Here is a 14,058-nt window from a genome sequence, read left to right as displayed (position 1 = left end):
GAAACAAAGTTATAATATTTCATACCTGTATATCTTAAATAATAATCGGTAAGTGTTCCATTCACAAACTATACCTACCTTTTCCGGTTTGTCTGACTTGTCGTTGTGTTTTTGGATACGTTATTTCGCTTTCGGATTTGATATTTTGCTTTAGATTTGTCATTTTGTTTTCGGATTTATTTTGTTTTTGCATTTGTTATTTATTTATTTTTGGATGTGTTAGTGTTTTCTAATTTGTTAATTTGTTTTCTGATTTGTTAATGTGTTTTGCACTTCTCGGCCACCGTAGTAATGCATTGAATCCCAGTGTTTCCAGGAAAGGCTGTTGATCCACCTTAACCTTGACAAGAAAAAGTAGTTACTGAAGATATATCATTCAATTAAATTTTTTGCAGAGCTTCTAACAATGGATGTCATTAGAAAGAAGCTTTACAGAATAGAAATTTGTATTGTATAAATGTATCTGTATACAGTACATTTATCCATAAGGAGCAAGCCAGAGGAGATTGAAGAAGAACTCTAGAGAGAACTTTGAGGGGAACCAGACCGATAGGAAACCCAGCATCATCTGAGTGATTCCCAAAACTAATTATGAAGTCTGTTGTGAAGTTGTTCATTGATAAAGACGTAAGTGCAGAACTCTTTATGGTAACTGTAGTCCTAAGCCATTGTAGCAAAACAGTTCGGACGAATTGCTTTCATCTGCTAACTGCTTGTAATTGCTAAGCAAACTTTTTGGTTAATAAGTAAAACCATCTACGGTAATCTCAAGTGACATTGAATGATTTCAACTCTCCTTCTTTGATCAACACCAAAAAATGTCCTAAGGAAGAAGCACTTGCGGTGTATAAGTGAAAGTTAATGTCTAGTGTAGCATATGTAAAGCGTTTCCTTAGTAACCACCTTGTTTTAATTATTAACAGCGTGAGTGGGATTTAAAAAACAAAATCTGCTCACAACTTTTATTCAAATCAAATTTCTAAATGATAATGGGAGGCCACACCCATTTTTAGGCTTGAATATCGTATATACATGTGAAATTGAATAACACCCCTATTGCTAACATTCTCCAGTAATTGTTTTTCTTTTGTTTCAGAATCAATGTACAAAATGTACCTTAAAATCAAGCCCAGTATTTGTCTGATCTCTTGAAGATCCATATTTCCCAATGTTCTAGGGGTCATAAACATAGCTATTATGTATTACTAGCACTATGTTTTAGATGATCAGGGCCACAGAGTAACTGTAGTCATATTATTTTTGAAACTAGACAAAGATGGTCAGTATGTATTGATCTACAGACTAAGCTTGATGTAGTTCACCTTCACATGCCCTTACAGCTAATGTGCAACAGGATCCTCAATTTCAGTCTCACTTCTATTTTGGTTTTACCACAAAAGACCATGGAAACATTGTCACTATTAGCTTTGGGTTTCCTAACAGAGTGTATGTGGTAAATACACTGCTGCATTTCACTTGGGAGGTCTTGTATTTCAAATGGCTCGTGTTTGTCGTTGAATGATTTTTAACCCGGGACTTCTATATGCCCTCAAAATGCTCCTTTTCATTTTGGCCCTGTTAAGATTAAAGCTCTTTAGTTGTATATAAGAAAAATCAACAAATAAACATTTCACCCTTCTGAAACAGAATACATTTTCCAAGAATTTGCTCAGTAAATATTCAAACTCTTTCTGGATCTCAGTTGAAGTGCGTTGGGTCAGGACTCTTTCCACACAAGCCGCAGCCCTACTTTTATCTCACCAGCAATTCTCAACTGTGTTAAGACCGCTTTCATCAGTTAACCCCCCTTTCCCACTGCCCAAAAATTATGCATTCTCTTTTTTCTTTCTTCCCAACTTTACATTAATTCAAATTCACAGTCTCACACCAAGCCATTTCAGCTAAATGCAAAGTATAGTTTAACAAGCCCAGCTAATATGAATCCCATAAGCGAGCCACAGGAGCAAGACACAAGCAGCGTGGAATTCCTGTCAGATACGGAATCTCGCATCGATGTGTCTCTGGCATGCCTCAGTATGATGGGAATTAATCATTCTGTCTGTTGACAGGTACTGACAAGATGTCCCTTTTATATTTGCACAATTTTTCTCCATGATTTATATAAGGGCCACAGCTTCGAAGTCGGCACGAGCCTGCATCAAAGTTTTCCTGTCCTTTTTTTTTGCTTTCTTTCTCATTTAATGGGCCCATCAGCTCCCCTACCCCCTTCTCACTGAGTGACAATAGACTCTCATTTTCCATCTGTAGGCGTTGTGGAGGCTGATGCATCGTATGCTTAAACTGACAGGATCTAGTTGAATGAGCAATGCACAGCAAAGCAGAAGACAAATTCTTTCTCTTTATAGTTCCCAAAGTGACTCTCTGATTCCCAGTGTCTGATCTGAGGTTTTATAATTACTGCATACTTGCAAATAAGTGGATTAGGATTTTTTAGCACGGTGCTGTTATAAATTCTCAGTTCTGATTGGTTAACACTTCTAAACATGTATCATCATGTATATCAAATGTTTATGCTGTTTTATAAGTTGTGATATATGTTCAGCCTTTTTCGGAAAGAAAAGTGATTTATGTTATAGCAGCTTTAAACAGTCATAAGAACAAGCAAAACATGTCTATTTGCTTTGGTACAAGAAAAACAAGACACTTTTATTATAGTTTTAGTGGATATGTAACCCTGTTCCAGCAGGACAATGCATACATGGGTTGGCATGAAAGATTTTGAGTGACCTGCTGAGCTTTGACCTCAACCCTTTTTGGGGTTAATCGGAACGCCAGTTCTCCTTACTCTACATCAGTCCTTGCACACACACATACGATCCACAAGCACACTCCAAAATCTAGTGGAACATCTTCCCAGAACAGTAGAGGTTATTATAACAGCAAATGGGGACAATTTTTAAATGGAACATTCAAAAAGCACATGTTATGGCCAGGCATCCATTTTTCCATTGTATCCCTATACTGTATCTACAACCCTAATTCCAAAAATAAGTTAAGACACTATGCAAAATGTAAATAAAAACAGAATGCAATGATTTGCAAATCTCATAAACCCATATTTAATTCACAATAGAACATAGAAAACATAAATGTTTAAGCTGAGGAAATGTACCATTGTAAACAAACAATAACGTAATTTTGAATTTGACGACTGCAACAGGACTTTAAAAAGTTGGAACAGGGACATGTGTACCGCTGTGTACAATCATGTCCTCTTTCTGTATACATCTGGAAGGAAACCAATTGCTTTTCTGGTAGATTTGGGGGAGGAATGTTGTCCCATGTGTGTCTGATACAGGATTCTAGCTGCTCAATAGTTCTGGGTGTCCTTTGTTGTGTTTTTCATTTCATGGTGCCCCAACTGCTTGCAAATGATGAAAGGTCTAGACTTCAGGCAGGCCATCTCAGCACCCTAACTCTTCTACTACGAAGTCATAATATTGTAACAGATGCAGTATGCCTTGGCCTTGTCTTATATGCAAATATGCAAAGCCTTCCCTGAAAAAGGCAGTCTCCCAATGGAAGCATTTGTTGCTCTGAAACCTGTATATACCGTATCGTTTAGCATTGATGGAGCCTTTCCAAATGTGCAAGCTGCCCATTCCACAGGCATTAATGCACTCCCAAACCATCAGAGTTGTGTTTCTGAACTGACCTGATAACAAGCCAGATAATCCCTCTCCTCTTTAGTACGGAGGACATGATGTCCATTGTCCATATGTTTTCTATGTATAATTGTGAATAAAATGGATTTTACAACGGGTTTATGAGATTTACAAATCATTGCATTCTGTATTTTATTAACATTTTACCCAGTGTTCTAACTTTTTTGGAATTGGGGTTGTAAAATATTTCTTATTACTAATGACTCTTTTTCAAGCCCCTGTGTATGTGTTGTGCTCTGAACTTGTGTGTAGATTAACTTTTTCTAGCCTTGACCTAAAAAAACAGCCCATGGAGCTGATCTCCTGACCTAATGAAGCAGTGAAGCCCACAATGAATAATACTCTCTGTTTCTCTCTGTCCTCTGACTAGTTTTTGTAAGCATTCCCTGTTAATTAGTTAGCTTATATATAGTTATGGATATTTTGTTTAATATTCCCACTGTTTTAGAGATTTACGCTTTTTTTATGCAGAACTTTCTGTGTAGTTTTTTATCTTCTTGTGTATGCTCATGTCACTTTTCTCTGCTTTGAAAATGCATGTTAAATACATTTATACATACACATACAGTATATTTTGGAAAATTACAAAAGTAAGTTTGAGAAGTTTGTCTATACTGATACTGTGAAAATCCATATAAAGCATATCCGGTCTCATGGAACGAAGGATGGATAGGAGGGATAAATTGTGTAACAGTGTGAATGGTTAGTGCTTCGAGCCAGGAAAAGCTTATTTTAACTCGGCTAGCGTTGCAGGTCCGTGCACTGATTCATCTCACTGCAGCAGTACATCTCAAAGCTTTACTGCCTCTCCTCCAGAAGCAAGCACTTTGCAAAATTCGAGTCAGAGAGATTCCGAAGGCAGAATCAAAGGGCTGCAGAGATGCCATGAGACATGAACTGAATTTCCTTCTCTTTTTTTTTGGCTTTCTACTTTTTTTGTGTGTGACTTTCAAAGACTTGTAATATGTTAAGAATGAGGCGCTAAAGATGCTTTCTGATGCTTTACTCTCACTGGTGCAGTACACATCACACACTTTTTCCAGTTGAATATTTATGTGCCAAAGTGAATCAAAAGACCAGGAAAGCCTCCAAGCACCCTGTATACAATCCTTGTCAGATAATACATTCTCAAGGCCATGTTAGGTCTTAGAAGAGGCTTTGCGAAGGGGAAATTGTTTGGCCAGAACTCAAAGTTGAGTTGAGGTTGTTAATATTTTTATTTATTTTTTTTTTAATTAAGAAAATGTCAGAAACTGTTTTTTTCCTCTTTGGATGATTTTAATTGTTTTAGGTAAGAGTACATTTTACTCGGGGACAGGAGACAGACTTATTGTATTTTTACTTTCTCATAGGGAAACCTCTAACTGCCGGTTTGTACATAAAACTTTGAAACCAGTTCTGAAACTTGCCCTAAAACTTATTAACCATGCCTTTTTTTCAATTTACATTTAGAGATTATGGTGCTGTTGAATACTGCTGTTTATTTTTATTTTTTAATGGGGGGGGTGTATTTCCATTATTCCTGAGAGAAGGTAATAGTTTTTGCTGCTCTTATTTGTAGTTCGGTCAAGATGGTACAGTATGTAATAGGAGAAAAAACCTCTCGGTTTCTCGGTTAGCTTCAGAAGAACTTCTTTACTTACTCACTCACTCACTCACTCACTTTTCTTCAGCAGTGTTCTGTCAATTTGTTAATTTAATGCAGAGACTAATCTCAGCTATTTAATGATCTATACGATGGCGAGCACAATGGAGTTGAAGGTGTTACCATGTTTGCGCAGAGAAGGTGAGAGATCTGTACAGACTAAAGAAATGAAATGTTGCTTAATTGCTCTCTCTGAGTAGAGATGAAGTGAAGGCTAGGTACTACTTACATTCCACTGCCATTCTGTAGTCAAACAGCATTGTGGGTAATGTGGGAAATCAATAAGCGTAAACTTAATGAGAGAACTTAAAAGTCAACTTGCATTTTCTATTAATATGGAACTTTATGGTATGGCACTTTACTTATAATCATACTTTATTTATTGTTGAATTGCCACCCAGATGAAGCTTTCAAGGTTTCTTCCTCATATCGTCTCAGGAAGTTTCCTTCTCAGATAAATGCATTCATTTAAAAAAAAAAAAATTCGGAGTGTAGATCCATTGATAAATGCTGTATACAAACCAAGATAAAATTACAATCAAATTCTTAAATTATTCAAAGTCTTATGAGTCGATTTCCATTTCCGAAAATATCCTGAATGATTTGATTATTCAATGTGAGCCAGTATCACCAACGGATTATCCAAGAAAGATGCTAACATCTGACACATAGATGTGACATTGCTGCAGTTGTGTCAGGTTTGAATTTCTGAACTTGTGACAGGCACATCATGAATTGCCAATATGGAGGTGGTGTTTTAAGATTCTCCAGCCTGACAGTGCAGCGTACTCCATAACATGGCAAAACATTAATCAACATTTGTATGACGCCGTGCAGTAATAACATTAGGGATATGTGTTGTTCTTTGTTTGCCAATTAATTTGCTATTTGTCACCATTGTTTTGTTCCGCCCTGGAAAATAAATGTTGTTGACATTGTATAGTTCCTGCACAGTGGTAGCTTTTGTCTCGCCAGGTGCAACGATTCTTCATCTCTCTCTCTCTCTCTCTCTCTCTCTCTCTCTCTCTCTCTCTCTCTCTCTCTCTCTCTCTCTCTCTCTCTGAACAGCAGTGCTCCAGCTCCCCTTCTCCCCGCTGAATCGGTTTAATTAGTCACCACTGTCTGTTGTCAGTGTTGCAGTGCTGGCTCGTTCAGCTCCCGTGGCGCCTTGCCCGTGCCAGCATTCTCAGCCCAGTGAACGCTCTCAGATGCATTGGGGGGAACCAGCAGGCTTTCAGTGGGGGAGAGAAGCACTGAAACGTGCCTCTGGCCTCTACGGAGTCAACTTTGTGTGTTTGCCAGTGTATGCTCTTGGTTAACTCAGGTGTCTTAAAGAGTGAAAGCTCACGGATAGGCAAGATTGGAATGCGTGACATGCAACATTGTGCTGGTGTGTTGCGGCTCTAACTCCAGCGGGAGTTGTTCGACCAAACTGGGTTCATTTCTTAGCATGTTAAGTGGATTCTGGCTAGGAAGGTGCATGTGATTCTCTTGGAATAGCATTAAAGGAGAATTACAGGGTGTCAGACCCCAAGTGACTCATCCAGCCGAGGCAAAGCCTATTTTTGGACTGAACTTCAGATGTCATTGTGGTAAATACAGCGTGGAATAGGTGCAAAGCTTCCCAAATTTTCTCTTTCCCTGATCACTATTAAAGAGAAATAGGAAATCTGTTGGAAAGTTCGCATAGACTGAGTCAGATAATTACTGTTCTTCTGAAAACACATGATGAGTGTGACAATGCTGATTGGCCTGTCGACAGACTAGCAGGGAATACAGTAATAGTGGTACAAATTTGCTGCATAGGTAACAGGCTTACTATTCATCTAAAGCATAGATGAATTTGATTTACATGAATAGGAATTGATTGAGAACATTTGCACATTGTCAGGGGAAAAAACCTGAAACAGCTGTTCTCATGCAGAGCAAACAGTAATTTTCCACATTAGACCTTGCATATGTAGAGCATTGGAAATAAAATTCACAGGAGCACCGAACGTGAAATGAAACGCCACCAGGGCGAATGAAAAAGATGATCCTAAACTGTTAACACAAACTACACTGTGACTTTCACTCATTTTGTCTCATTCTGTGATTGAAAGAGAAGTCATATTGAGGCAGTACCAACAATCTCCACATTGCTGGAGGCTCAAGATGTTTTTCTGTCCAGCAGCTGGCAGCTTTTTCCAAAAATACAAAACCGTTATAATGATTGATGGAATACACACATTGTTTTTATTTCTTTTAACATCTTTCCTCTCAAAACTGTTTTATATACTTATCAGTTACGCATCGTGGAGTGTCTTGACTGTCATATTATACCTCTCATTGCATAAAAAAGTAAAAAAAGTAAACAAGAAAATAATGAAGCACACAATTACAGGGGGAACAAAAACAGAAATTCCAAATTCAAAGCAGAATTTCCACGTTTTAGTGCAACAGCTTTTAAAATGTTTTATTAATGAGCACATCAAATGTTTCAAAGATTTTCATGGAAAAGCAGGATGCACAATATCCTGAATGCTTGTCCATTGCAGAAAACTCCCTGAGCCTTACAATGAGCTGACACAAATGACTCCTTCTTTAAGTGTTAAATGTATCATGTATCTTTATATTAATATGTAGTCATTAACCCTTGATCTGACACTAGAATGGGAGGTTTTCATGGAAACGAAAGACTGAGCCCTATGTGAGGTTTGTGAGGTCACTAGATTTTTATTAATTAATTCACAGCTGATAGACGCATTACACTATTTTAATGCATAACTTGATCACCTGACGGCATGAACGAGTTAGAATAGAATAGAATAGAATAGAATAGAAAAGCCTTTATTTGTCACATATAAATTATTTCACAGTGAAATTCGTTCGTCGCATATCGCAGCTTGCTCAGAAGCTGGGATCAGAGTGCAGGGTCAGCCATGATACGGTGCCCCTGGAGTATAGAGGGTTAGGGGCCTTGCTCAAGGGCCCAATAGTGGCAGCTTGGCGATTCTGGGGCTTGAACCCCCAACCTTCCGATCAGTAACCCAGCACCTTAACCACTAAGTTACCACTCCCTCTAGTTAATGGCAGTTAAAGCTGTCATTGATGTTTGTAGTGTAGTATTTGAATGAAAGGATAAAACTTCATATTTAATATGCAGGTTATTAGATTTAGATTTCTGCCCACTCTAAATTATACACAGGAGAGAAATACGACTACATTTATTTAAATGGTTATTAGAGAGAAAAAGGGAGAGAGAGAGAGAGAGAGAGAGAGAGAGAGAGAGATTGTGTGCCACTTCAGCGGTCTCACTCTGTATGAAACTGTAACCACGTGTTACGGTGGTAACGGGTGTTTATAGGTGATTAGAGTGACTGGAACCACCTATTTAACAGTTTGAAATTGTACCTTCTAGCAAATCAGAATCAAGTATTTAGAGACCCCATTGTTTAATAAATATTAATGTTTATTATACTGATTTATTTTTTATGTAAACATGATGAGAAACAGGATTTCCCATTCGGGTTGGTATAAGCAGAATCATTGTTATTAACCTGATATTTGAATCTTATTCAGTGGAATCGATGTAAAGATATATAACGGTAGTGTTTTTAACAGGAAAAGATTTTTGATGGTGGATTATAGCTATTACGATTGATAATTAGGTTTTGTCATTACTGTTGAAATGCTCAGTCACATCACAAATAAAGATGCAATCATACAGATCAGTAAACAGTAATCATCCACTGAAATCTACTCTTTGGTTTGGTCTGCTTTCTTAGGGTGTGTGTTTTATATCAAGCACAGCACCCAGCCTCCATTTGGACCAGCTTCAGTAGAAATGAAAGTGCACTTATCTATTGTGGTTCATGGCAACTACCACTTGAAAGGGAAAAAAAATGGCTGCTGTATGTTGGATTTAGGGAAGCACTTTGAGATGTAAGCATGCTGCGCTGAATTATTTCAGTATTATTTTATTTGCCTTCACTTATAAAGCGTGACCTCTCAATCCAAGTCTCTGTAAATGTGTTGTCAGTGTAACAATTAAATATATTATTCCTAGTAAATTAATATACACCTATGAGTTAAATACAACTGACACTATTGCCCAAGCCACTGTTAATGAGAATTAATCAACATCTTGTTACCAATCAGATTCAACAACAAAAATTGATCCTAAAATGCTACGTGTATAGCTACAGACTCACTTTAAACTCCACTATGTTGTCCCAGAGGTGGACAAAATTCTTGCCTTTAGTCTTATTCTGTTTTCCTCTCCGTTTTTTTTTTCACAGGTTTACATTCCCTGCAGAACGGCTGTTGTTCTAGCCAACGAAGAAATCGATTACTGCTACTGAAACACAGTGAAATTGATACTCCGCAAATGTCTCTCTCCGCTGCTTTCCATCTAAAGTTTGTGCGTGATACGCCATAACAGCCTCGCTTCACCTGTTCTTCACCTATCCCACTCACGTCAGTTTCCAAACACAACCTGATTTGCTTTCAGGATAACACACTGGAATTAATGTGCCGTATAACGTAATCGGCTAAAAGTAGTTTGTAGTGCATCCAAATGTTGCTGTTACACTGTGACACATAGAATCTTTTTTTCTTTATGCACAGCACATTGTATCTATTTGGTATAATATCTGATACTGTTATTAATCCATTAATTAATGATAATCCAATTAATTAATTTATTAAAAATTTATATATGGCGTGTGGTAACAATTGGCCTCAATGTTGTGTTTATAGGAGTACATGATGTTAAGAGAAACCCTCCACACATATTGTATTATACAGGATTTTGTGTAGAAATACTTTTAGATTTATATTTTCATGGCTGAATTTAAACAACCATAAATTAGTCTGTGTGTTTGATCTGATGTAACATCATCTTTAGGTACAAGTTGCACTGAACTATGAAGTCATTTATAATTATATGAAATATAAACCTGTTTAGAAAACGCAAAGTCAAAATGTAAAAAAAAAACACATCTTTGTCACATGGTTCATGTGAACTTGTCATCAGAAATGATCATGCAAAATGATGCAAAATGAGTTTGTAAAACGTTTGACACCAAAAATAATGAGCCTTTATTAAACTGGAGTCTCAGTACCCAGTGTAATCCCTGGGAGTGGCTTCAGAGCTGCTGTGATGGGATAAAGATGTGATCATGAGGTTATGATTGTATGTTATCCTGTGAACAGCACAAACTGTATGTCTATTATTGTACATATAGATGAAATACCTCCTGATATTTTTTGTTACTACGAAGATTAAGTAATCATCCGAATTAAGATGCGTGAGCTGTTCACTCTGCATTTAATGTCTATTTTTAAATAATCCCCCAGGTCTGATTTATGATATTTTGTAAATTATTAGGCTGACCATATTAATTTTGTCTGCCTTTCAATATTTAAAAAACAAAAATAAAACCACTTGACTATGAATGATTATTTGATCTTAGTGGGAGGATATGAACTAAATGTCAGACAGATGATTTAAAAACAAAAAACAAAACAAAAACACCAGTGTATTCATTTAATAGGAAAAGCACATCATCTCTTATGCATTAGACACAATTATTTATCTGCATCTGTTTATTATAGAGAAAATCCTGTTCAATATAACACCAGCTGAATATTCAGTTTAGATCTGAATGTCTGAATGAAATATATAACTATAGACACTGTATTAATAGTGTTTCACTTTGTTGACTATTTAGAGAAATTCTAACAAGGATTTGATTGTGTTGTTTGAATTAGGCCTAAAATAAGGTGTTAGTTCAAATATATTTACATATAAATATAAATGTTAGATAAGGAACCACTTACTTACCACTTAAAGTCAACCGTAAATGAAGTGCTGGCACAAATTTTCCTTCTGTGTATTGGTCTCATCTGTTAAATAAAGCCTCACAGAATTATAATGGGTAAATGGGCAGCACGCTGTCCCATTATAATTTTGGTCGATTATAAACTTTCTGTTGCCTGCCTTCCCTCTTCAACAACAGTGTTTCTCATTAATGTCGAGTAGCTACTTGAAGATAATGCTGGCCTGCTTTTGAATCCTCTAAAGAGAAAGCAGAACAAATCTGTGTGTAAATACATTAGGGGTTATTATGCTGAACCTGCTCTGCTGAATAAATAGTCTTTTTTCCTTTGCCCTTTTGTGTGTAAAGAGATGTACCTCTCGATCTGCTTTGTGTTCCCATCAAGCCCCATTGTCCCATGAAAAAAAATGAGATGCTCATATAGAAGTTGTGTGTGTGTGTGTGTGTGTGTGTGTGTGTGTGTGTGTGTGTGTGTGTGTGGTAATTTGTTTTTCCTTCATACTGTTAAGTCAAATCTGTTTTCAGAAAGCTATTTGCACATTGTTTGGTTTTGTTTTTCTTTTCCTGACAGATGAAAGTGAGATAATTCAATGTAAGTGGATGTAATCGTGTACAAATTTCTGTGCAAATGGAATGTTTTTGAATTTCAGTTTTCTCCTCGGGATCAACACGGTTCTCCACAGTTTTCAGTTTTTTTGTGGGGAAATAAATATATTATACACACAACAAACTGGTGTATTGTCATACTTATTATGTGTAGATGGGAGGCAAATGAAAGAAAAAAATGGGGGAAAATAAATCAGTGGCTCTGTTACACTATAGGAAGCTTTTTTCTGGAATGGTTCAGCTCCACTTGTCCTCATAGAGGAAACGGTCACTGTAAATCAATACAGAGTTCTTTTGAATACTTTTATCCTAAGATTGGGAACATTTCATTTGCGATGAGAGTGGCATCTAACCGGATGACAGCATTCCATTCACAAGGCATGAGGTCTCGGAGTAATTTGATGTGATGAAAATGATATAAATCATATGCTGTGGTCTTCACAGTCACCGGATATCAACCTAACTGCACACTTATAGGAGATGGACCTCGAGCTCTACTGCCATCATCAAAACACCAATTGCCTGAAAAAGGTTTATGGAAGAATGCCATTCGACCTTCCAGTACAGTTCCAGAGACTGTAATGACTAAACCCTTAAGCCACCTTAGAGACAACTTCAACAACCTTGCAGTTTGTTGTTTTTTTATCCTTTGTCACCTGTATGTATACATTATATAAAATGTTGCCTAAACATCAAGAGCTGTTGTGTATCTTGATTTTAAAATATTCTATTATAAAAGGACTAATCTTTGGTGACCAGCATCTCATCCCGAATGAATTCCCGTCAGACGCTCAGAGTCCCTGGATCCAAGGATAAAGCACTTACTGAAAGTGAGTCAGAGGACTTTCTTTGTTTATATAAAAATGCACCATCAGGAAAGAAGTGATCAAATCATTTTGCTGCTACAGCAGCATACAAATAATACATAAGAAATAATGTAGTAAACAAGTAAAATGTAATAATATAATAATATTTCTTTACAAAAAGGCTGTGCAGATAAATACCGAACAAAATAAAACCAGAGCTTTGCAAATATAATTATGTACATTTTAACAGTACCTGAGGAGCTATTAGTGCAAGATTAATGGTGCAATTATGCTGAGGTGGATGAATAATGCAAAGGTTCAGTAAACACTGAATAGAAATCTGTGCAGCTGTATTATAAAACAGTGCAGTACCATTTCCTATTGAGTTGAGGGAAATGAGCTGATGATGCTTTTGAGCAGTCTGTAAAGAGAAAGGACCTGAGAAAGCATATCCCTACAGATGAATATATTAAATACGGCCTTTGAATGAGTGTAAAATTATTGAAACTTACACCACGCTAAATATCAATACTGCTGCTACCAGGTAATATTTGGCAAAAGGAAGTGTGTTCTGTTTAGTGCTTGCTTTCATTTTATTTGAACACTGAGCCGTGCAATAGACCCTAAACTGTTTTAACTGCTATACCATATGCTCAGTTTGATCTTTTTCCTACCACAAGCAAAATAAGAAAAAAAAAAGATTTGCATTTATATTCTGACACCATCTCTCTAATGGTTCTCTGCGAGTGTTCCAAATCCCTGTTTCTCTTTATGTAACACCCAGAGCATTTTTTATATCATCTCCCTTTTCAGCTCTCTAAAAGCATGAGAGCGCCACTCTGCATAAATATCTGCCTCATGAACAAGCTCCATTGTCAGCCTGGAGGAGGTACCTTTTGCTTAATCACACCTTTCATGCTGTCCAGAGGCATGTTCATTAGTGTTCTGAAATGGAGAGCGTTAACAGAAAGAGACGAGTCTGGAGGAGAACGGGGCCGACTTTGTTACAGCTGGTCTCTTTTGGTGCTAATCAAGTTTGCTCCTTGTCATTAATCACTGCTGTGAGTGTGAGGAAGCAGGTATGGAAATGAAGGCTGAAGAAGGCACTCGAACACCTCCACGAGGGCACATGTGTGGGACAGGGCATCTTCATTTCTCTTTTTCAATTCCTCTTTCATTCTGTCATTTCTTCAAGGGGGATTTGGGCCTACTGGATCAAACTAGGCTCAAACTTATAGATGAAGAGACTTAGTTCACATGTACATGTTTGGTTTGTTTGTTTGTTTTGGTTCGTTAATTCATATTACAGTCTCAGGTTGTTACCATGGAAGAATAAAACACAGTAATCTGAATAGTAAAAGTTTTTGGGTTTGTTTGCATTACTTTCGTCGGTCACCTTTCATTACTTGACCTAAAAAGTCCAGAAACATCCCAGACCTGCAAAACAAACTGGAAGAAGACCTGATACATGTGTGTTATCAAACACTTTGGTC

The 14,058-nt window shown here is 37.0% G+C and overlaps 1 protein-coding gene across 1 annotated transcript in view; it reads left to right on the top strand.

Annotated features, from left to right (window-relative positions):
- The window catches only part of gbe1b (glucan (1,4-alpha-), branching enzyme 1b), a 123,054-nt gene extending 111,171 nt beyond the window's left edge, over window positions 1-11,883 (top strand). Inside the window, exon 16 of the mRNA XM_046862394.1 lies at window positions 9,612-11,883. Within this exon, the coding sequence (XP_046718350.1) occupies window positions 9,612-9,674 (63 nt within the window). The 3' untranslated portion in view covers window positions 9,675-11,883. The remainder of the gene's footprint in view (window positions 1-9,611) is intronic.
- Window positions 11,884-14,058: the final 2,175 nt, after the last annotated feature.

The sequence above is a fragment of the Silurus meridionalis genome, chromosome 12 (assembly GCF_014805685.1).
Source record: "Silurus meridionalis isolate SWU-2019-XX chromosome 12, ASM1480568v1, whole genome shotgun sequence".
Lineage (NCBI taxonomy): Eukaryota > Metazoa > Chordata > Actinopteri > Siluriformes > Siluridae > Silurus > Silurus meridionalis.
Note: the sequence above shows the minus strand (reverse complement) of the source record. Positions and strands in the feature narration are given on the sequence as shown.